We start from the raw sequence: 23895 nt of genomic DNA, 5'->3' as shown, positions 1-23895 counted from the left end.
TAAAGCAAATTATCTTATTTAAAAGCTGCCAATCATACAGACATCTGTATTTTGATAAACTTATATAATAACTCATGTCTTCTAGAAGTAGTTTAAAAATAAGTTCTGCTGTATTTAGTGGCTGATCTATGTGTTAGTGCAAGATTGGTTTCCATTTAGAAGGATATTGAGTCTTATTCTCTATAGTCAATGGAAAACATAGGAGAAATAACAGACTGTCTCAAAACAATGAGACTCTCCTTAGCATTACTGGAATAAAAAAATCTCCAAGGAACTAGCATAACTGCAACAAAAGATGTAAGTGTGAAAAAGGAGAGAACAGATTTAATGCAAGCTTCTAACTGTTGGCTATAAATATTGAAAAGGTGCGAAAAGACAATTGTGTGTATATATATTTTAATGGTGAATTACTTACGTGTCTTTCATAATTGTGGACTGTGCAATCACTGGTAGAGATCTTTTGTATGAAGCAGTTTTATTTTGCATTTGGACATGCAACCAACATTTGCATTTTTGGCTACAGAACTTAGGCTTTTGTGTTAAGCATTTATTTCTCGGATTTCAGAGAATCTGGAAAGCAGAAAAGAAATAAATGGTGCTACCCTGCAATTTCCTATGCTCGTTAGTTTGTTCACTGACTTCTGTGAGGTGGCAGGCTTTAATTTCCCGTCTGTCCTTTCCACGTTTATCCTCATCTTATGGGATGATTATAATAATGAATGTCTTAATTTCTTTACTTTATTCTGCTAAAAGCTTTATGACCAGCAGGATGTGTTGAATCAATTGTACTAATCTTGAGCTGGTGTTAAAAGTCGTGTGAGTGGGTCATTGAACATGCTGACTCATTTTTATACATTTGATTAGGTTCTGCTGGTGAGATTGATAAATCAAAATATATTTGTTATTGTATGTAAATCTGTGAGGCATTACACAGAAGTAGAGGTTTTTAGCCTACTTCCCATTAGAAAAAAAATCTACAATGCAAAAATAAACATGTAACGAATTGTCTTTTGAGTGAAGCTCATTTAAAAAGAAAATAACTCACAAACCAAACAAAATATAATTGAAAGACAGGAACACTGATTTAAGTTTCCCATTGAAACATCTTTTTTTTTTGCCAGAACTATTTTACTGTGATCCTAGGGTGTTTTATCAGCCTCTGGCTTTGAGGCAGTAATGAAGTTGAACTCTTTGGAGAAACATATTATTGTTCTGTCCTGGGACAACTCACAGTTAAGATAAACTAAGAAAATGGATTTCTCCTTCTTTCCAAGGTTTTGGAGTTGTTCCTGATTATTTTCATGTGTGGGTACTTTAGTTCCAGATTAAAATTGCCTGTTCCTCCTGTTTCTAATCCAGTTTAAAAATTCCACCCATAATCTAGAACGTCCCCACCCTGCCCACAGTGGAGCTAAAAATAACAATTTTCTGTGGGTCAACAACTCCTAACAAGGTCTATACAGTTTCTCTATTCTTTTCCCACTGTCTAGCTGAAGCAGAGGAAATGAAGACCTGTTTGGCTTGATGGCCTGTAAACTACCCTTCTGATGAAGGCCTATTTCCAAGCTTAGTCATGCCTGCTTGCTGTGGAACAATGTTTTATAGTAAAATTCCTGAAATACAATTCATGTTAGTTGAGACAACTTCATACAGATTTAAGATGGTAATTTTTTTTTAGTGGCCACTTGCATGTTTGACTGAAGTTCAGGTAACTAATTTGGCATTTGGCTTTAAATTCAAAAGTGTCCTTTAAATCCTAGTCACCTGTTTGGCATATGAACAAGAGAGCATTTGCTTTTAGAAATTTCTCAGTTTCCAATTGTCTCATCATTGTCTTGGAGAGCTGCAGTTATGAGATAAGACAAGCTATTGCTTGAACGGGCAGTTTATGGGAACACAAATTAAGCTGGTGGGTGGCAGAAGGGGGACAGCAAAGCGGCTCTACTACAATCGGTTGTGTTCCTACCTGTGTACCTGGTTTTGCTCCTACCTGTGTCCAACACTACTCGTTCTTGCTTCCCACCCCTCCACTTCTTACATTTTTCCTGTGCCAAGCAAAAGAAAAGGAAGAAATGATAATTGTAATGCGGTATGATGGATGGTGCTTGTCAGAGCAACTCTGCTGAGCCAAGTTCCCCAGAGTCTGTGTCATTGAGTTTCCAGGCTTGCAGCTTGGCTGGTAGCTGATGTGGCTGCTGCTTGGAAAGGGGAAGGCAGAAATGGGTTGGATGGTCACGGGATATGTCCACCTTACTCTTGGCAGGAAAACGGGAGTCCCACAGGAGTAAAGAAAGGCTAATGGGATCTGAAACCGTGCAAAATGTAGTTGATAAAAAGAGTAGCAATTTCTTCACTCTTTCTGTGAGATTGTTGAAGAGAATAGCCTGATTATGTAGGTTTTCTGCTTGAAAAGTCAGACTTCAGTATAAGAAAAAAATCCAGTTTGGCTAGAGGAAATTTCTAATTGATTCATATGCAAAACTATTAGACCAAGCTTTGTGTGCTAGCCTGTTCTTAGAAAATGAATGTATTAAGCATTAGCAGTTTTATCCTACATTCAGAAATGAACTTGTATTAGTGTCTGATAGATTACATTTTTTTTGTGTACTTCAAAACAGACTGATATAAAGGGAATATTTGTTTCAGGTAAATGTACAAAAGTAAATTACATAATCTACACTCATTATTAAAGTATGGCCCATAAGATTTCATTCACAAAAGTACTAGTTTGGGTGCCTTGACATATGTAATTTCACTTACTTAGATATATCATTTATGTCTGTGTAGTTGCCAATTCAGCATTGAGTCAATACATTGTTTTCTATAACTTTCGCTTGATTTTTCTTTTTAAGCCACAGATTTCTATGTAGCATGTCCTATGCTATTAAGAATGACTTACAGAGAAGCTTACAGTGAAGTTAAAAAGAATAATTTATCTTCAATTGTAGTGTAAGAGTTTGGATTCTGGCAGACTTCCCATGTGGGAGCTCCCCACCCCTGAATATGAAGGTCCTGATGTAAGAAAAAGAATGTAAAAAATTCATAGTATGTGACAAATACTTCATTTTAATCTCTTCAAGAAATTAGTCTTGGAATTGCTTACTGAGAAGTCCATGCATACCTGGGCATGCTCCTGCATGGCAATTGTGAGAGTATTTAGAAGCACTTGTGCATGGCAGGGATTTTGGTATCTGTAATACCGGATGTTTTGTCATGTTGGAAGTTGTTTTTGTGGTTTTGCTCCTGTTCTTTGGCAGCTTAATATTTGCAAGATGTGAGGTCACCCTTAGGGTGAGGTCTTGCCTTTGGAGGTAGGTTTGGCTGGGATAACTGACGTAGGTGCCCCCCTACCCTCCTGCTGTGCCTTTCCAACAGAGGTAGCTGGCTCTGATGGCGCTAACTTGTGTACTGAGCGGCTGTTGGTGAGAGCTGGGTATGTTAGTGTGAACTGGATGTCAACAAACCGACTTAGGAGCAGACACGTCTCTTGTGTGAACACAAATTTCTGTTCAAACCAGTTGGGATTGATGTTGCTGTAGTCCAGTCTTGTTTCTTTTGGTGATGCTGGCACTTACTTGGACCTTGGTGAGCCAGTGCAGGCACCAGGGCAGGCAGGTGTTAAATCAGTGCTAAAGGAAAAAAAAAAAAAGAATGTATAAGTGCTTGTTTATAGCCACCTGAGTGGCTGAGAGTCAAATGATTTCAGGTGCTGGAAGAGAAGGGAAACAGGATCCTGCAGCTACAAGGAAAGAGAGGCAGGACTTCAGCAATGTGGGTTTTAATTGTGGCTTTATTGCTCACTAGGAAGAAAAACTTGACATTGCTGCTTTTGTTAGTATATCACAGTTAGGGGGGAACCCGGCATTAAAATACTCGAAGAGAAAAGGGAGGTTCCACTTGGAGCTAAAAGAACGGTTTGGTCAGCCATGCAGAAGTGGCAGATCCCTCCCTTCCTGTCGACGGTTTCATGGTCTGTTTAACCCATGGAAGATTTTGAGGTCCCACCTTCTCGCTGCCGCACGAGCTGTTGCCTCTGTGACCCTGACACTGGACCGCAAAGGTCTCACGCTGCCAGCGGAGAGGCTTGAAAGAGTCCCTGCGAGGAGGCGTTTCTCCCGGGGCCAGGGAGGCAGCAGGAGCGCAGCCGGGAGGGACTGCGGGACACCTCCCGTTTTCACAAGCGAACCTGGGCGTGGGGTGGGATGCGGAGCTGCCAGGCGGAACGGGGAGAGGGTGCGCCCGCCCGCTGCCCTCGGAGCCTCCCGAGACTGCAGAATGGGAGCTAAAGATGGGCTGTTTTAACAACCATCGGGCTTTCTTAACCTGCTCTGTTCTTGGCAGGCAGACCTCTTCGAGCCTGAGGTGACTATTAGGTGCTTTGAAACGGTGCTTTTCTTTCCATCTTCCAAGACGGTGAATTAAGGAATTAGCTTATATTTTATTTCTACCCTTTGATTTAAAAAAAAAAAAAAACAAACCCAAAACTATTGTAAGATGAAAGCTTCTCCCTGCTTATTTGCCACTTCACAGAAATGAGGGAATTTCTTGCTGAGAGCAATGGATTTCTCAGCTCAGCATTTTGCTTTTCAGCTGTCAAGGATGAATGGTTGCACTGGGCCTGTAGCTTCACACCATAATGCAAACAAGGGCTGAACCTGGTGAAAGTCTGCGATTTTTAGCTAACTTTCGTTTCTCAATCACTTCACTAGAGACAAAATGTCTTAATTAAGCTAGTATGAATCTGAGGCCAAAGTTCTGGTTTGAGTTTGTCTGGATTGTGTAACTGGCATTGCCAAATACGTTTGAAGCACAAATGAAATGGATAGAAACGTCTGGGTGTAAACATATGCAGATTTTTATTAGAATGGAGAGCAGAGGTAAGGTTACAAACCAGGGTGTTTCTACAGATGGAGTTGAAACTGAGTTGTGTTAAAACTTGAGTCTGTCTTTGTTTCAAAATACAGTCAGAACTTTAAACTGAGCCAGCTGACACTGCGGGAACAAATTAAGAAATAACACTGAATTAAACAAGTTTCAGGCTGCTCCATGCACAGCAACCCAAGCATATGACTTTGGCTACAGTACAAGTTTAAGCGTAGATTAGATTTCAGTTGTTTAGCCTTCATTTAAATAAAAACATGCTGTAAAAGCTGCCCTAATCTGTGCGTTGCATTTAATTTTTGGTTTTGGAGTTTCCATTGAGATTTTTTTCCAAGCTGTTGCCACAATCTTTCTGTAGAACTTGATTCTTCCAGCAAGATCAGCCGAGCCTTTACGTTGCTTCTATTTTTTTCAATTCTGCTGACTGGATAAAACTAGAATGCAGAAAGCTGGTGGTTCCTCCATGCTTTTGTATAAGCATGTATGTCCATCCTGTAGGACACTGTTTAACCAATTGTATTGGTGATGATTTGCTTTACTCCTCCTGATTTTTATAAGGTGTTATTAAGTTTGTCTGCTTGTTTTCGTTTTTTTTTAATAAAGGGAGAAACTAAATTAAAGAACGATTTTCTGTAGCATTTTGATGGCTCAGTCTGCCACCTTGTGGTACTTTGAGTATGCGTGCGGTAAAAGCAGCAGCCAAAAGGCTGTCAGGCTGCGGCTGTCACCTGCATGCTTTTGTAGATTCTGTAGCTTAGTTAGAGGCAGCTTTCAGGGACACTGCGAGCTAGCAGGAATGCATCTGAAAGTCACCGTGGGGTTGAATTTGGCTGCTTTTTGTAAGGTTTAGCTCAGCTAGCTGGCATAAATCACACAGGCAGTCTTTTAAAAATGAAGTACTTTTCCTGAGAATTTTAAAATTTTAGCTTCTTGGCAAGTGTCTAGAATATCAAAATTAAAAGCTTTCTTATTTTATGTGTCTAAGTTTATGTGCATGCATTATTTTTATGAAATGGCTTTTATTAAACCACTGTTTCAAGCGTTCGGAATCTGTTTAGTATTTTACAACACTTGGCACAAATATTTCTGACAGACTCTTGCATTCCATTAATTGACTTTTAATTAAGAAGTTGAAACAGCTGTTTGTGTTTGATGTATGCTGTGTTTTTCTTGAGACAAATGCAGAACTGAGGTGACTTAATAACAAAACTTAATATTCTGATCTGACTGGAACTATGCAGTGCCTAAAGACTGTGTATGAAAACATATTCGGATTTTTGTTGTTGTAGTTTTCTGGGCCTTGCACCACTGTAGAGAATTTAATTGAGAGAATTATGCTGGTTGTTACTTAAATTTCAATGCCAAACTCTTGGTGCTAGAGGGAGCTCTTTCCTGATAGACACCCTCTGGAGATGTACAGCTTAAAAAAACGGGCTGCAGCACACTTTGCAGGAACAGTTGTCTGATTTAATGCCAGTACACATCAGCTGCAATGTTAAAATGATTATTTGCTTTGATAGGATCCCACTGCCTGGAGCACGGTACCATTTTCTTGCTGCTCTTTTTGCAAATCAAAAGAAACACCTTAGTTCTCTCCGTGATGAGAGGTCTTCAACTTTATCTTCCCTCTGTTGCTGCAGCTAGCAGCCATGATGGAAGCATAAGTAAAGGTTTGTTTAGGGTGTTGGCTTTTGTTTTTCTTCCCATGCCCCTCTTTAGACCTCCAGATGTAGATTTGAGAGGCAAGGAGTTCCACCACCTGCAGTTCCTGGCATGGGGACATATGAGATGTTGTATTTCCAAATATTTGACAAGTATACTTATATTTTGAAGGGGGCTTATTTATTAAACTTTCCTTAAACTTGTCTTGCTTATGAAACTGGTCAGAATGACACCCTTCAGTGACTACATGCATTCCCTTCCTGCTCTGAGTCACTTCAGCTGCTTTTCTCAGTGGGCATAACCTCTGTTGTGTACAGCTTTGTACAGCTGCAGGGTTCCTCACTAGGTTTGTATCACTCATCAGTATAAAACAATGTCCATAGGTCCTTTTTACCACCCAATTTGACTTTTAGATATATGGGTCTCTGTAAACCAGAATCTTTAATGGTTCTTCAGTCATCTGTGAATCCTTTACTGCATGTAAAACCTGTAAACTGTAAAACTTATGAGAAACCTCTGTGCAAGCTGGTGGCAGAGGGTTATTCTTCTGTTCTGTGTCTGCTTGTTGTTAGACAGGTTTGACTGAAATGAATTACAGTAGCACCTTCTGGCCAGGCTCTTTTCCATGTAATCTGCTTCTATGGGCATCTGATCCTCAGGGGTCCGCTTCCAGCTTCCCACAGCAGCTGGTGGCTTGTGCTGCAGAGTTTGACATGTCCAGTTGAACGGCAGTGGCGCCATGGGGACTGTTGGGCTTGTGTCATACCTCACCACTTGTTCAGGGCTCCTGGGTGCCTCTGCTTGCTCCTAGCCTGTCTGGGAAGCAAGATGGTCACTGACTGCAGTGGCAGACGTCTTTTTACACACTTGCATTAGTATTTAAAATTACAAGCAACTTCTGTATTTTCTCTTCAAAGCCTTCTGTGTGTAAGCTTCCTCCATCCTGAACCATGCATAATTACTTTTTTCTTCCATGTGTCCTCTGCTCCTCACAGGAGAGCCAAAGCCTCTAGAGGATAAGGGAACAGAAGGACCAGAATAGAAGTGAGATTGCAGCATTTTAGCTTGTGCATTTTCTCTGCTTTTTCAAACTGAATATTTGCTTTTTTCATTGTGAGATAATGGCGTTCTTTTTGATATTGTAGGGAAGACATTTAGTATTAACTACTGAGTGTAACTCCTGGTATCTTTTCTAATCTGTAGCAGTGTTTAACAAGCATGGTAATATTTCTGAATTAATATATTTAGACAGATTTTATTTTTATTTTTTTTTATTACTTAAGTTCAAGTTCTCTGTACAACTTCTATTCCAAAATCTTTGCCCAAATACCACATCTGGCATTCTTTCATTGTGTCTGAAAACTCAAGTATTTCTGTAATTCGTGGTCAATTTAAATTAAAAAAAATCTTCCCATTGACCATATCTTTCATAAATTTATTGCTTTCATAGTTTACCGTACTTGAAAGCATCTTCCTGCAGTGAGTTATGAGAGTAGTATTGGTGTTAGTTTACTCTCAGCTTTGTCAGCCTCAGGCAGTGGTTGGGAGTCACTGCTCTGGCTTTCAGTGAATTATGCATAATAACTATCTTTTAACTCTCACGTTTCAAAAATGGATGATGAAACAGCATCAAATCTGTGAGCCAAAGTTAAAGAATACTAGAGGTTGTGGGATAAGAAAACTTCAGTTTAAGTGTTGTAGTGATTTAAGTATAACATTAGCAAAAGCCTCTAGGTTGACATTAGTGTTTCCATAGTTGCATCTTGGGAAGTTTGTCTTGGATGTTGTTTTTGTATCTTTCTTAATGTTGCTGTGTGAGCTTGGTATTGGTGGTTGAAAATGTTTGAATGTAATGATTTGCTATGTAGCTAGGATTGTATTTATGACTTTTTTATCTTGTGCCAATAATTTTCTGTTCACACCAACTCTTTTTTTTTTTTCTCATTTAAGCTTGTGGTTTAGATTCTGTTTGAAGAGAATACGAAATTATAAAAACTTACATACAGTGGGGAATTTTGTTAGACTGGTTTGTACTTTTTTCTTTTGCCTTGAGCTTGAAAAGACTAATTTACATAACCTTGTTTTGCAGAATAGATGAAGGTTTGGGGGTATGTTGACATTGGGAAGGAGGACAGTTGTAGTTGCAAAGTAGCTTACTGGACCAGACTTGTTTCCTGGACATGAGTAATAACAGCAAAAGCAGAATTTTTTTGTGTTTGTCTTTTCCAATGTGAACATAGCATCATTCTTCCCCGTGTCAGGTTCCAATGTCTAATCAAAGGTATTCCTGCAACTTTCCATTAGTCTCTTGCAAATGTGTTATTTCAAATATCTTTGCCGCCCCTGTTAGGGAGAGTTCTGGATGCTTTGCAAAAACAGTGTTTTTAACAGCTTTTCCTAATAATGTTTTCCTTATGTTTGTAGGATTTGGAGATTGTGTATTCCTATTTACATGGAATGGAAGCCTTGTCTAATCTGAGAGAGCATCAGTTAAGGTATGATACTTAATCATTTAAAATACATCTACGTTAATGTGCTAACAAAGCAAAGGAAAGAAGGGATGGTAACTACATACTACTGTTGTGTACCCTGCCTCAAACTGTAAAGCTGACCACCACTGCATGCATTTCTTCCTCTTCATTGTCCTAACACTTGCTCCTTGTATGTGTGGGAGTGTATGTTCATATTTGCTTCTCCTAATTTCTGTTATGAATGTGTTTGAGAACAGACTCATAGTCTGTTCCAGGCTCTATACAGAGTACAACTTCCAGTCCTGAATGAAAGTCCACACGTAATCTAAATAATTTGTTGAATGTCGTAGTCATGAGAGCAGTCTGATATGCAGCTTATGTTTCAGTTTGTGCTTGCTTTCATGCAGAAATTTTGGAAAAATTATGTACTATACATGCAGATGATACTTGGTAAAAAGTTACTAATAAACGTCACGCACAAATATTTTTATTAGAATGCTTCCTGAGTCAAATTCAGTTAAAGGCTTCCAGATGAACTCTCTGTTGTTTTTTTTTTTAAAACTTGTGTCTGTTTGATTTGAAGTCATTTTTTCAGTTTTCACACCATCATTTAGTTTGGAGAAGATCTTTAAGATCATGAAATCCAATCATAAACCTGATGCTGCCAAGCCTGCTACTAAGTCCTTAAGTGCCACATCTATATGTCTTTTAAATACCTTCAGGGATGGCGACTCCTTCCCTGGCCAGCCTGTTCCAGTGCCTGACAACCCTTTATGTGAAGTAATACTTCATAATATGCAATCTAAACCTCCCCCAGTGCAACTTGAAGCCATTCCCTCTTGTTGTATCACTTTTTGTTTGGTACAAGAGACCAACACGTGCCTCACTGCATCCTCCTTTCAGGTAGTTGTAGAGAGTGATAAGGTCTCCCCTCAGCCTACTTTACTCCAGACCGAACAACTCACATAAACGTCTTATATCTGAGGTTTTGAAGGGTATTTGAACATCAGTGTGGTGTTGGCAGATACAGGAGGTGGCCAGCCCATCTGTGCCATGCTCTATGGGGAGAGAAGGTGAATTACTGTTTTTTTTACACCCGTGAGTTTGCCAACGTTTGCTTTATCTGAAGATGCAGAAGCAACTTTGACTCCGTTAATGCTGGTTTAAGTTCTAGCTTCTACTCTCTTTCTTCATCAGTCTGTCAGACTCTGCATTCCCAAGTGAACATCTTTATTTGGAGAAAATAAAAGGCATGATTTTCTTTCTTCCAAAGTGCTGAAGATCCATTTAGCAATGTGAATGTTGAACTTGAAGTAGTCTGTGTAATTACTTCTGCTTCAGAAGGAGGCCATGGTCACAATCAGTATTTTCTGTTATTGTATGCAAGAATTTGAACACATCAAGTTTTACACAGCTGGAGTTGAACTGATGTTAACTTGTTTACAAAGATCAAAGCATGCACATATTGTTGCGTGGTATGTTGATGTGTGCTTCTTGGCTTCCTGTGCTGAATGAGGTTTTTGCTGAGGAATGTGTGGAACTTGGGCTCACTCTCCTGGCACAGTGAATTCCTAGAAGAGAGCTTCTATTTACAGTACCATACATGGAAAAGGCTGGGCTCCCAGCAGATGTGGAACAGAGAGCTTTTATAGTATCCTTTAGGATAAAATATTTCTTGTGGCAGTGGGATGCCACAGTAACCTCTGAGATGCTTTAAAAACTACTGTATTCAATGTAGCTTCTAGTAGTGAATAACTTAACTTATGGCTTGCTGATGATCTCATCTTGAATTTATTACATTTGTTTAGGAAGCGGACAAAGATCACGTTCGAACAAAACTTAGACACCAGTATTAAGCAGAACTAATTCTTTTTTTCTTAATATTTGAGGAAGCAATGTAGTTTGTACTGCTTGGTCACTGTAATTTTAACTGTTCCAGTTTAACACAAGATTTGAAACACTTGGCTGCCTTCTGTAAGAGGCATTTTCTCCCCTATTACTGTCCTAATAACAGGACCCAAATGCTGTAGAACTCAAGACAGTGCCAGTGGAAACTTGCGTGACTTTATCAAGAATGTACTTCCTTTGCTGTCAATTCAGAGGGGAACAAAACTTGCTTGTTAAAGTGATTCTGTTTCCTATAACTCCTGCTCTTAGATGGCTTGTTGCCCAGCGTAGTTTTAGGCCAGTAGGGCACAGGCTATTCTTGAGCAATGTTTTAATTTTAAAATCTAACTACTAGCAATGACTTTTCTTCTGATATCTTATCACCAGTAACCTCGTGTCTGCTCTCCCTTTCCCTCTTGCAACAGAAAATTAGAGAGACAACATGAGGACCCCGGGGTAGAAGCAGACAGTAGCTTTTTTGGTGCCTGTAAGTGATTTTGGCAAGATCTGATTCTGTGGTGGAGAGCAGTGTCTGAAAAAGAGAAGATTCTGTTGTTCAAAAATTTTTTTGCCGTGCCAGGAAGCAAGAAACTTTTTCATTAGATGAAATTAAGTATTATGTGTTTTATATCAATTACATACACTACAGAAACTGTCTGTAAGGAAGGTTCTCAAAGGTGGTCCAAAGAGTAGATCTGAAATACCGGGATGGGGGAAAGGCTGTGAAAAAAACACTTGGCTGCTTTTTTGTTTGTTTTTTTTTTTTTTTTTGTGTTTTTTTTGTTGTTGTTGGGTGTTTTTTTTTTTTGATAAAACGTAATTAAGATCTCAATTTTCTATTCACATACTGATACAAACCTGCCACTTCTGGACAGGAAAAGCATTTTTTCTTAGTGGGCTGAACTAATAGGTAAGATCTTGAAAGAGATGAGTGCCAAGGTAACTTTTGTGGCAACCTGTTTGCTATTAAAATGATGAGAAATGGCAATAAGAAGCCTTCTAAATGTCACATCAAACCCAGTTCAACTTTTTTGAGACTTGTTGCCTGAGCAGGAATTCTTGAGCACCATTATCCCCTTAGGCTATCGTTGCAGGCAGCTAGTTGTTGGTACTCTGATGTTCTGATGGTCTTTCCCAAATTTAAACGTAGTGTCTCATTTGAATGTGTTCACATGAGCCTCTTGGGTAAATCTCTGCCCGTCTGTCAAATAGCTCTGGTGTTTGCAGTGTGCTTCAGAGCCATAGAAAGTCCAGAGGAGGAGGTGGGGTTTGTTTCCTTTCCAACTTCCTCACAGTAATTTACAGGGTCCGTTTCCTTAAGACAATACACAGAAATGACATGTTGATTTTTTTGCTCCAGGTTAACATTGCATTTACTAATATATGGTGAGTTCTATTATAGTTTATTATGCCACATTTGTCAGGCAGAGAGTGAATGCAAAAGTGCTTTAATCCTTTCCTCTAGACAGAGGATTTTCCTGCAGAAAACTCTTTCCACTTTGAGCCCCCTGGGATTTCAGCATTAAACTCTCATGGTAATTTTTAACTAGCTGAATTTTAGCAGAAAAAGAAGTGTTGTTTTATCATGTAACATTATCATGGTATCTCTGAGTAGTGTTACATATCATAAATTTCCATCCATTTCTAAAATTCTGAATTGTTTCCTTATAAAGCAACTCAACTTTATCAGATCACTTTATAAAATGAAGTTAGTATAATTTTGCCTGTTTTCCATGATTTTTTTTTTATGGGAGCATTTACATCTAGTGTCCTAAATAAAATCTGATCTTCGATGTACTAATAACTTTGATGCTTAGATTTAACAATTTGTTCTCTTAAATTAAAAATCAGCTTAGCTTTAAATTGATGGTTAGTTCTTGCAAATGCTGGAGGCAAACGTGGAACTGCTGACTAACTTTAGAAAGTGAAGTCTTTGTGACACTGATGGGAATCATAATTAAGAAATACTTCTTTCCTTCTCTTTCAGACTGATGTGTGAAACCGTTAGATATGAAAGGCATGAAGCAAATGAAGTCCTGTACTAGTAAGTATTTATGCTTCCTTCAAAGAATTAATTAATTTTAAAGGGTGTTAAGGACGGGGTTTAATGCCAACTCCCTCACCCAGACCACAGTCTGTAAACACAAATGAACCACTTTGTTTTCATCATCAGACAGTGGAGAAATTTGCTGGTGACAGAGAGGGAGCTAACAGTGACTCTTGCATGGTAATGTGTGCTGTAACCAATGAGGTTATAGAGTATTAGGAGATGTGGGATTTCTTCTCATTAGAATAAGTTGTCATTTAGTCTCACTTAAATTTTGTGACAGTAGTAGCGACCAGCTTTTCTTGCCAGAGGTGCCAAATCGACCTATCTTACATACTTTATAATAAGAAGGGATGTGATCTAATGTCAGCTAAGATTCACAGTAGAGATCTGAGGATTGCAATTGCTTTGTTTGTGCAAGTGATTTATTGAAATAATCACACAAAGTGTACCAGACTTTATTGTCCCTAAACCAGACTCTAAATGCAGTTTTTTAGGTTCTCCTGTATTATTTGAACATGTAGGCATACAAAGAATGCACCTGTATGCCTTCTTTTATAAATTTGTTGTTTTTCCTGTGTTGACCATCAGGAGGAGGATGTGATTGAACAAGCTTTAATGCTAAGCTTTGACCATTCAGCGAGCTTAAATTTATGTATAATGAAATCCAGTAATCATTTATCTGTGGGAAATGCACGAGGTCAAAATCTATAGGTGAACAGATAATTTAAATTAGACCAATATAATCTTTATTCATTTTACAGACTAATTTGCTAGGGACTGTTGTGCTGGTGATTTGTCCTTTCCTAGGCAGTTGTTTTGTGTCCATTATGTATGAGTTTTTGTTTATACATAGTATCTCGGCTCATTCTAACTGTTGGTTTAAGTTTCAATTATGTGCTGAATGAATCGAAGCTGCTAGTTATGCATATTTTCAAGGCAGGGAAAAGTTACCAGGAAATATGTGCCAGAGAAAATACAGTGCAGAAACAGAAAACTGTGAAATCTGGTTTAACTTGAAGTGCTCTTTGCAATACTTTTGCAGTGATTTCGTTTGTCGCTTGTTTCATGTGACTTCATCTTCACTTTGGTTGTTTGCCTGTCATTCCTATTTAGTTGCTTCTTGACATATTTTTTCTCCATCATTTATTCAGTAGATTTCATGGGCAGTTTGGCAGTTTCTGGGTATAAATGCTAGTACAAAATGTGCTTACTCTAGCATTTTACATCTCTCATGTAATGTGTAATGGGCTATACATGAAAGTTTACCCTGATTTTTTTTTTTTTTTTAATTAAAAAACCCTAAAAAATTCAATATTTTGAAGCCAGAAATATATTTTCTGTTGCACTGAGTTGGAGGTTTGCATTTTATTGTAGTGAATAATTTGAGATCTTCTTGGTAAGAAAATCCCATGGAACCTGCAGTCTAATTTTATTATTCTATTTTTGTGATAATGAACTTGGAGGAATTTTTGTATTTCACAAATTTTGCATGTGTATTGAGGGTGTATTCTTCTAAAAAACAGAATTCCACTTTTACAATGTACGTCTTTGGAAGAATTCTTTGAGTACTACAGGAGATAAGCAATGTGATAGCCAGATTAGCACAACTGAGTGGATTGATTCTATAGGACATGAGCTTGGGACAGGCAACCTGGCCTCTTTTTATTGAATACACCAGAATTTATCACTTGGAGCTCTTATTTTGGTCACGAAGGCTAAGGTTTACATTGAAATCAGAAATTGGGTGCTAATCTCCTGTATTCATTAGAAAAATCTATTAAAATAGTTGCAACTATTGGAGCTGTTAATTGACCTGTGTGTGTGACCCCCCCCGAGGCACAATTTAGTGTCTCAATGCAGATAATCTAAATCTTTACTCCTACATGCTAACATGAAAACTAATACAGTTACTCTGTTTATTTGATCAGAGCTTTTTCATTGTGAATATTTTGTTCATATCTACATTGTCAGCTTGTGCTTATAAAAAGGTAAATTTCTGTTGCATGTGTGCAATGCTGAAAATAATTGTGTTCAGTGCACACACAGTAAAAGGGATAAAATGGAGCACGTTGTTTAAAATTGGCTCCTCTCATCTGCATTTACTTTACTATCAGCGGGTGTACATGGTAGTGACAAATTCTCAAACCCTACAGCCATCTCTCTGTTTAAATGGAAACTGGGTTATTAAACATGGCAGTTCAGCTCGAGTTATTCTTCATTTGCCAGTCATCCTACTACTTTCATTTGATGGGAAGTTAATGATGAAAAAGCTTAAAACCTGCAAGGCAAATTTCAGAATTGAAGTTTGCTTGACACATATACCTGATTTTTTTTTTTATTTTTTTTTTTGTCGTGCTATCTTTATTCAAATAAACTTTAAGATCTCATTTAAAACTTTAGTTTGGTTAGTTCGTACATATTTTATCGGTATTTCAAATAAAAACGTTGACTTTTGTATCTGTGTAATAGTCATTCTAGACATTTCCAACAGTAAGTTTCTAATTGGCATTTTCTTTGGAAAACAACGTTTTAGCACATTTGTAGAGGTTTTATGTACCTCTTGAGAGTTGAACAAAATTTTTCATATAAAAATTTAAATATTTGCTGTGATGTCAGGGAGGAATCTTTTGGCAGTAAATGTTTTGCTTCTAAGCAGATAAGTATCTGTCTTATAAAAGAAGCACCTTTTTTTCCTCCTCATTAGTTATACAGGAGCTGTATGTGGTTTTCAGCCATGCTGTTTGATATTTCTGTACATATTTGTCAGTGGTGTTGGCTTACCATTTTTGTAAGGAATTCTTATATATGTTTAAACTTCCCTTAGTTTCTTCTAAAAGATAATGTATTTTCTTTATAGGGGAAGGTTTAATTTTGATGACCTGCTGTCTGAAGTCACTTGGTAATAAAACCTCATGTGTTTCTGAATTGCTGTAGCACATCATGTTTTTGTGATCACATTCTCCTTAGTTTCTGTGCAATTGAACCTGGAACTAATTTAGCTGTGCATATAATGTTTTTTAAAAATTACAAAGAGAAACGCAACCCATGTTATTGTTAAGTGCGTTTTAGTTTTTTTTAGAGAACCTTCCACTCAAGGCCTTCTAGGATATATGCACTTACATCCCACATGTCTCTTCTGAGAAGTTGCAAGATGTGTTTTTTGGATTTAAGCTCTAATCGGTGACATGTTTCTCAGTCTGTAGCGATTTCATAGTATGCTATTGGTTTTGATTGCATTGATTCTTAGAAAAGAAGTATTGAAAGAGAAGTAGTTTTCTCTTGGACATGTTGAATTGAATTTTAGTGTTAATGTCTATAGTTGGAGAAAATGTGTCTACTGTCAACACGTTTGTATGATTTCGTGTCACTCGGTTGTGCAGCTTTCTGTTTCATTTTTTAATGAAATTTGGTTGCTTCAAAGGACTGTATTGTGAAACAGAAATAGACGGCATTCATATAAACTGGAGATAGGAGAGAAAAAACTTACATGCAAATCTGAGTTAATGCTACAGACAATGTCCACTGCTGAAGTGAAAAATAGCCATCTCTTTCTGAGTTACTGACTGTGCTAAGCAGGGTGTGTAATAAGTAGCTGTATTTGTACCATTATGTTTTGTCGTGCCTTTTTCCTCATTCCCCGCTTGTCAAACAATTTGTGATGAAAACCATCCACCTGTGTTAAGGCTGTAGTGCTTATACTGAGTGGAGGGCAAAGGGAATGAGAAGCAGAGGAGGCTACAGAAAGGAAGAAGATACATAATTTCAGCCATTCTTTTTGGATAGTTCCACATTTAGAACCAAATTCTCAAGTCTAGTAGCTGTAATATCGCCATCCAGTCTTAGCTCGGTTTTCAGAGTTAGATCACTGTGGCTAATCACAAGGTCCAAAATACTTGGTTTGGGCTAGCCCAAACCCTCTCCAGAGGTGGCTTGGCCCAGCAAACGAAGCTTAAAATGAATGAAATCTGGAAAGAAAATAAGGAGCATGACTTCTAGGTTGCTACTAAAATACTTATGGTTTTCTCAGACTAAAATATTAGGGTCGTTCATGAGGTAGAACAGAATGTTTGAAAAAAGCTGGAGGGCATTTGCTTTGTGTGGCTTTGGGACAGATTGTGTTAGAGGGTCGCCTGAAGGCACTGGGGAGATGGACTTAGGGAAGCAAGTGATGGGGAACTTGCAGATGCTCTTCCCAGGGAGAAGATGTGCTGTTACCTGTCCAGGTGTCATGTATGGTGCAGAAAATCAAGTAGGGATTTTGGATGTAGCTATAAAGCACCTGGATGTGTCTCAGCTAGATGGCTAAGCTGCAGTTCTATGTAGGTCTTTGTAGTTAATGTGCAACAGTTATTTACAAGGTCAGGTGAAAGATCTGTGGGTAGTTTTTAGGAGCAGGAGTCTGAGAGTCAAACTTTTAAGTCCTACAATGAAAGTGACGTTTAGCAAATTCACGGTTCGTTCACAGTAATATACTACCAGAGACCCTCAGGAGGATAGAATCAGCCTTACGAAACAACAAAAAGTGATGCCAAAGTTGCTGTATGTTTTTGCATAGCCTGACATAATTGTGTGATGAAGCGTGACCAATGAGCTAAAGCTTTCTTTAGCTATTGGTGCATGATTTTTAAAACGGAACAGCTCTGCAGAGACCACCTCAGTGAAATTTGTCTTCTGATGCATACGTTTGTGTTATGATGGAGTAGTTTTATGTTCTGTACATGTTCAAGAACTTTTAAGGTAGTGGTATCGTAAAACCAAGTTATTCTGTATAGATATGATATATGTGATCTATAGTTATGCTTGTATATATTTATATCTTATTGCTATAGAACTTAAAACCTGAAGTGGTACAGAACGGAATTGCTAAGTGTGAGGATCAAGCTGATGTTTCCAGTAGCGATATTCTGAGTTATTAGTAAAATTATTCTTTAATACTTTACTTTTAACCAGATTTTCTGGTTTTTGGACAGGATGCACCTGCTTGTGCAAGCTTGGGTCACATATCTGTATTTACTGTCCTTTTTACTGGGTGCTCTTGACTTCAGAGAGCCCCTATAAGAGACTTTTTCCTTGGTCTTAAAGAAATATGAGACACTTGGAAAATTATCTAAATGCTCTGAATACACAGCGAACTGAGAATATGTCTCTTTGAAACGTCTGTCTGGGTCAATGTCTGCATTTTCCAGTAGACCTCTCCATGCAGTATGTATTCATTCTGCATGTGCATCCATGTAGAAGTCATGCAGCAGTATATTTAATAATGCAAGGAACTGCTGCAGCAAGGCTAGTCAGTCTCTTCCTATTTTTTTTTTACTTTTGTTTAAAGTGTTCCTAAAGGTATATTGCACTTTCTGATAGTTGGGGCAGTTGCCAAAGTAGTGTTGGAATGCTGCCAGTTCTGCACTGCAGTAAATCAGGAATCTGAATTTATACATTGTCTTGTGAATATGTTTTCTGGGAGGAATTTCTTAGGCAATGTGTATCATTAAAACAAATACATTCAAGGACATGGCAGTTGGCCATGTGTAAGCATACACCGAATAAAGGCTTCTTAATGGTGTCAGTGATCAATGTCAAAGACTGTTGGCTTTGCATAGCCAGTTCCAAATATCTGTGTTATTGTTTGACGTGATTTTGAGACTTCTTTGAAGGTAGACTAAAGTATAAGGTTTTTTTTTTAAAGGGGATTTAAATTTGCACTTTCTTTACTGTCAATTTACTAAAAATTTACTATTCTTTACTAAAACCTCTTATGTTTTTGTTGTTGTAATTTTGAGAATAAAAGCTTTGATTTTGGAGAAATATTAGAAGTGTATTATAAGACTTAATAGCAGAATTGTCTGTCTGAATTGACTGTATTTTTTTATGCAGTATCATTTATTTTACTACTTCTGTCATTGTTTTCCTCATGATTAGGAGACTGATTGTTTTTCGTTTCTGATCTCAAAGGTTAATTCACTGTACAAGACTTAAATGACAATAGGTCAATTAGCTTGCATATGTATATTTGCATAATGTTTTTACTGATTGCCTGTTTAATCAGCTGTCTTTGACACTAGTTACTGACACTGCAATAATCTCTGATTTGACTGAATTTTCTGTTTTGTTTTACCGATTTTATTTTGGAAGTGGGTGAGAATGCGAATAAGTTAAATACTCTAAAGAATAACATACTTCTAATTATTTATTTTCATGAATACTGAGGAATTGTTACCTGTAGTTCATGCTTTTGGTTCATTCTTTTTTATTTCCCACTCTTGCTACCATGAGACATGAGTTTTCATCTTGTGTCCATTAGTAAATGCGAATCAAGGACATCAGATGAAATATGCACTTTAAGATGCCCGTTTGGTGAAAATTAGAAGTTCTAAATTCTGAATTACCAGTTCTGTCACTGGATATATTTTAATTATCTCTTATATTTAGAGTGAAGATTATGAGTAAGAATAAATGTAACTTTAATGTGTTAATTTAAAAAAAAAAGTACTTGAAAGTAGTGTGTAGCTGATGATGCATTTAATACTCAATCTGTTTTAATTCTGTATTTGGAATATACATTTAAATGTTGTCAAGGGCATCCGAAATGCTTTGGCAGATGTCAGGTAACTGCTTCAGTAGCTTATTATGGAGGGTTATAGACAGTGCTGACAATTTGAGTAAATGGTTTTCTGATTATTCTGAGTGTTATAACAATACAGTGCTAGTAGGCAGGACCTTCAGGCAATGAGATGTCTACCTGAGAGAATCATTAAACTTAGAGATGTTTGACATCGCGGGGCACTTGGGGCTAATGTCTTAATTGTGGCAGTGGTTGTTGAATTAAACTATAAACTACTTACAGTTTTCAGCCTGCAAAGGATAAGTAAAATGAGCAAAGAGAAACAGACAGATTAATCTGCTGAAACAATATTCTATGGAACATTAGCTTGCTGAGCAGTGTTCTTTCTAATTTCTTCTTGTGTAGTGCTTAAATGCCTGAAAGAGATCCCACTTCTGACATGTCAAATATTCATTGCTTCTGTCCCTCTCAAGTGGGGAGTTGGGAGCATGAATGACATCTGTTCTGAATTACTCTGCTTACTTTCTAAAATTTATTCATCTTTCAACAACATTGAGTATGATTTCATGAAAATGTAATTTGCTAGGTACATCTCGATGTATTACAAGTTCTTTTATCAGAATAGCTACAAATGTTGTAGCTTGTAGGAATGGTACTATATCTGGTTCAGATGTAAGTCTTGAACAAATCCTTTGGTGGTTAGAATTTTAATGATTTATGGAAAGAATAATTATAATTGGCTCTTTCACAATGAAGAAATTGTTCTTGCCAATTCCATGACCTTTTTATGAAGTAGCTTGGAAAGTACCTATGAATTGGAAAGTAATTCTGGGTGATGATATTTGACTTAGTTTAGGGATCCTTCTAGCATCTGATGTTTCTGGACCATTCAGTCCAGTGTTGGAGTGAAAATGATACCTCTGTTGTTTAGGTCTTGGGATAGACATATCTCCTGTAAATGCAAAATTAAACAGTAATTATATGGAAACCATTTCCATGCTTGCTTCCATTGAGAGATCTACATTGCTTAGTGTTTTTCACGTGCTGTCTTAGAGGAGTTTGCTGAGAAACCAATGACCAGAAGGTGGTTAGGACAGCAAAGAGTTCTATTTAGCATGTCCTTTCAAATCCAAGTGCTGAATTTTCACTGAAGTGATGTCTTATTTGACAAAATTAAAGCATTCGTCACAAAGACCTGCGAATTCTTGCCACTGTACATACTTATGATGTTCATTATCTCCGTTGAACTAAATGCACATGAGTAAGCATGTGCTGAATATGACTCATTATTCCAGAGGTTTTAGTAGTGCTACATCTCATCTTGATGGAGAATGAGAATTGAATGAATTGCAGTCATTAAAATGTAGCTATCTAAAGAAGTTTTAACGGGAAATGATGCAGGGCTTGTTAGGACAGGAGAAGATACTGGAGATGGGGTTGATATTTGAGGTTTATTTGATCTTTCAGCAGATTGACTTAAATCTTTATTTTAGCTGAAAGCTACAATCAGAATACCTGTGCTACTGTGGACATGACTTATAGAATAAGTGTGTGTGGGTACCATGTGGGTATTGAAGCAAATTTTTTTTTTGTGCATGTTTTCTTTGATATGCTGTTAATATTAATTCAGATTTACATTTACAAACCTGGTGTGCAAGTGCTACAGATTGCCAAGATCGAAGAAGTTCACAGGCTGTTTCAAGGCTCCGAGTTGTTCACAGGAAGGTGCAACTTCTTACTCCCAGACCCCCAACTAGTTCCATGTGCACTACTTTAAACTGAAGTTTTACTTCCTAATTATATTTTTTTGATTTTGATTTAAAGCAATCTGGAGTTTTACGTATGCTTCCTGATTTTTGAATGTCAGATACCTCTGAGGTCTCAAAGAACAGTCATATGGTGGAGAAAGTGAAGACTGAGTCTGAAAATGCTGCCTAACCTTATCGGCAGTGATAGCCTGAAGATGTCATTGCAGGCTACTGCATAATTATGTAACTGAAGCTTCCAAACGAACAGCTAGTGTGACAGCTACGAAAGTAATTTTGCAAAGTTCTGTCTTCAGATTTTTGTGTCACTTTCTATCTGAAGAGGTGTACTATCTGGCTGCAGGTTGTAGTTGTGTAAAAGGATGATGTCATGTCAAGGAAGCTGGGGTGGGAAACGCAAGGGGAAGACATTGCAATCCGGTCTCTGGATTTCCGTTCCTAGCTCCCAAATTCCTGTAAACCAAGCTCTCTTGCATTCTGGGAAATTTAATGTAGATTCCATGGGAAATCCCCTGCTCCCAAAGGTTTAAAGTAGTTTTATTTAAATTCTGTACAACCAATTTATGCAAGTGCAGATTAAGAATAAAGTCTATGTATTGCTGACTATTTTGGTGTTGGCCTTCAGTTTTGCACCACTTCAAGGTTGCTGCTAGAACATGAGCAATCTGAAAACTTTATCAGTAGGTAGCTCTATCGTAGTTATAGGAGAACATTAAGTCTTGGTACTTGAATCCTTTTGTTGTTGTCTTCACAGAATACATATCCTATCTTCCACTAAAGATCTTCTGCTTCTTACTCTTAAGATTTAAACTGTTTCCTTTTTCCTCTACATGTCTGTCAAATGCTTTGAGTGCACATGGATGTATTTGCATTAGTCTAACCCCAGCGTGCTAACAGAAGTTACAGTTGTAGCGCAGACAGTGTTTTAAATCTGACCGTAGTCCTTTTGGTTCTGTAAAGTATGGAAGTTTGTGTCAACAAGGTTCCACTGGGGCTTTTCCTGTCTCTGGTATAGCTGGGACGGAATGAATACATTTATTGAATTGTTCTTAATGTGCAATGCCTCTTAATGTACAGCTTCTGGATTAACTTAGTTTTGATTCTCTGTAGAATAAATTGCCTGTGGCATCTTACTTTTGTAGTAATAAATCTTATTTTCTGTAACTTGGGAAAGTGAATAGCTGTGCTGGATCTGCTAGGCAGTCCTGAGTTTCATCCAGATGAACATCTGTTAACAGTAGATGAACTTGAAAAAAGCAAAAACCGAACAGTCCTCCAACGCCCAAAGAAACCCCCACCAGTTTTAAGTATTTTGAGCAATGTACTTAATCATTTAAGGCCAACAGGAGAAGTAATTTCTTTCCTGCAAAGATGATGTGTGAATGCCTGCTTGGAAATGTACATAGGCCGATAAGCCCTCATTTCCACTATTTCCACTCCTGCTGTGCATGCAGCTTTGCAAGACTCGAGGCAGGTAGGGAGAAGAACTCAAAACTATGTAGAAATGCCGTCTGCTTGGGTTGGGCGGACTTTGCTTTCAGCCTGATGTGGATACTTCACTGCACCTCTGTCTCCTACTGTCTGACTGCTACTGCTTCAGTGATGGCAGTGATGATGGACAGCAATGGCACCCTTACAAAACTAGTTGCTGGAAAGATCTTACCTAAGAAAATGTCTTTCCTTTTGACATCTGCTTGACTGACAGGGGCTACTGGACCGTCCCCCAGTCTGCCTCTCAGGGTGCCTTTGGAGGGAAGTCATCAGCATCTTTTCTACTTCAGCAAATTCTGGATGAAGTGATTACACAAACTTAATAACCTCCTGCACACCCAGTCAGAGATGTTTCCTGTCCACAAAAGAATCTCTTTAAGCACCGTTTGCTGTCATCTCCTTGACAGAGAATTGTCTTTGGAAGGACAGATACAGTGTTTAGACATCTTTGTGGGCTGCCAGTGATAGGCAGTGTTCTAGTAATAAAAGAAAACGCCATAACTAGGCTTAGATTTATCTCTAGAATTCAGTTTTCATGTTTAAAAACGGTGTAAAATGTGATTGCAAAGAAAACCTTTCAAATGTGAGTATTCTACATTGGGTAAATAGTATTTGCGTGAGTCCTCATGTGCCTTGAAGAAGTGTTTTTTATAGTTCTGTATAGGTTTCTATAGCTCCTTGTGTCATTGAGTACGGGCACAAAAGTCCTGAAGAATGCAAAGGCGTTGTTGATGAACGAATGTCAACCGTAGTACAGAATACACGGAAAGTTGATTGAAAGCCTACTGATGGTTGAATAGGATTGTGAAAGCCCAGCATCCTTAAAATGAAAGAAATACACGTGTAACAGCACTATCTAGCAAAAGCTGGCAGCCACATGGCTGCTTTGAGACTTCTGTGTTCTGGTGCAAGAATCTGTTGGTTATGTGTGGGTTTTTTCATATGTTTCAGATGTTCAAGGCTGTGTTGAGACACTAGTAGTTGAAAGAATGAAGACCATGGAAACATACGAGTGTTCTTTGCTCTTGAACACTGTCTTGGAAATACTTACGATGTTTTGACTGGCAATGAAAATTTAAAAGAATGCACAGTGTATTTTGGGGAAGATACTTTGAATACAGACATGTT

General features: G+C 37.9%; 1 protein-coding gene across 5 annotated transcripts in view; it reads left to right on the top strand.

Annotated features, from left to right (window-relative positions):
• The window catches only part of RAPGEF2 (Rap guanine nucleotide exchange factor 2), a 188495-nt gene that overhangs the window by 50813 nt on the left and 113787 nt on the right, over positions 1 to 23895 (top strand). For all 5 annotated transcript variants that reach the window (XM_054064673.1, XM_054064675.1, XM_054064672.1 and 2 more), the window contains exons 2-3: positions 8968 to 9038; positions 12889 to 12945. In XM_054064673.1, coding sequence (XP_053920648.1) covers positions 8968 to 9038; positions 12889 to 12945 — 128 coding nt within the window. The remainder of the gene's footprint in view (positions 1 to 8967; positions 9039 to 12888; positions 12946 to 23895) is intronic.

This window comes from Cuculus canorus, chromosome 4 (assembly GCF_017976375.1).
Source record: "Cuculus canorus isolate bCucCan1 chromosome 4, bCucCan1.pri, whole genome shotgun sequence".
Classification (NCBI taxonomy): Eukaryota; Metazoa; Chordata; class Aves; order Cuculiformes; family Cuculidae; genus Cuculus; species Cuculus canorus.
Note: the sequence above shows the minus strand (reverse complement) of the source record. Positions and strands in the feature narration are given on the sequence as shown.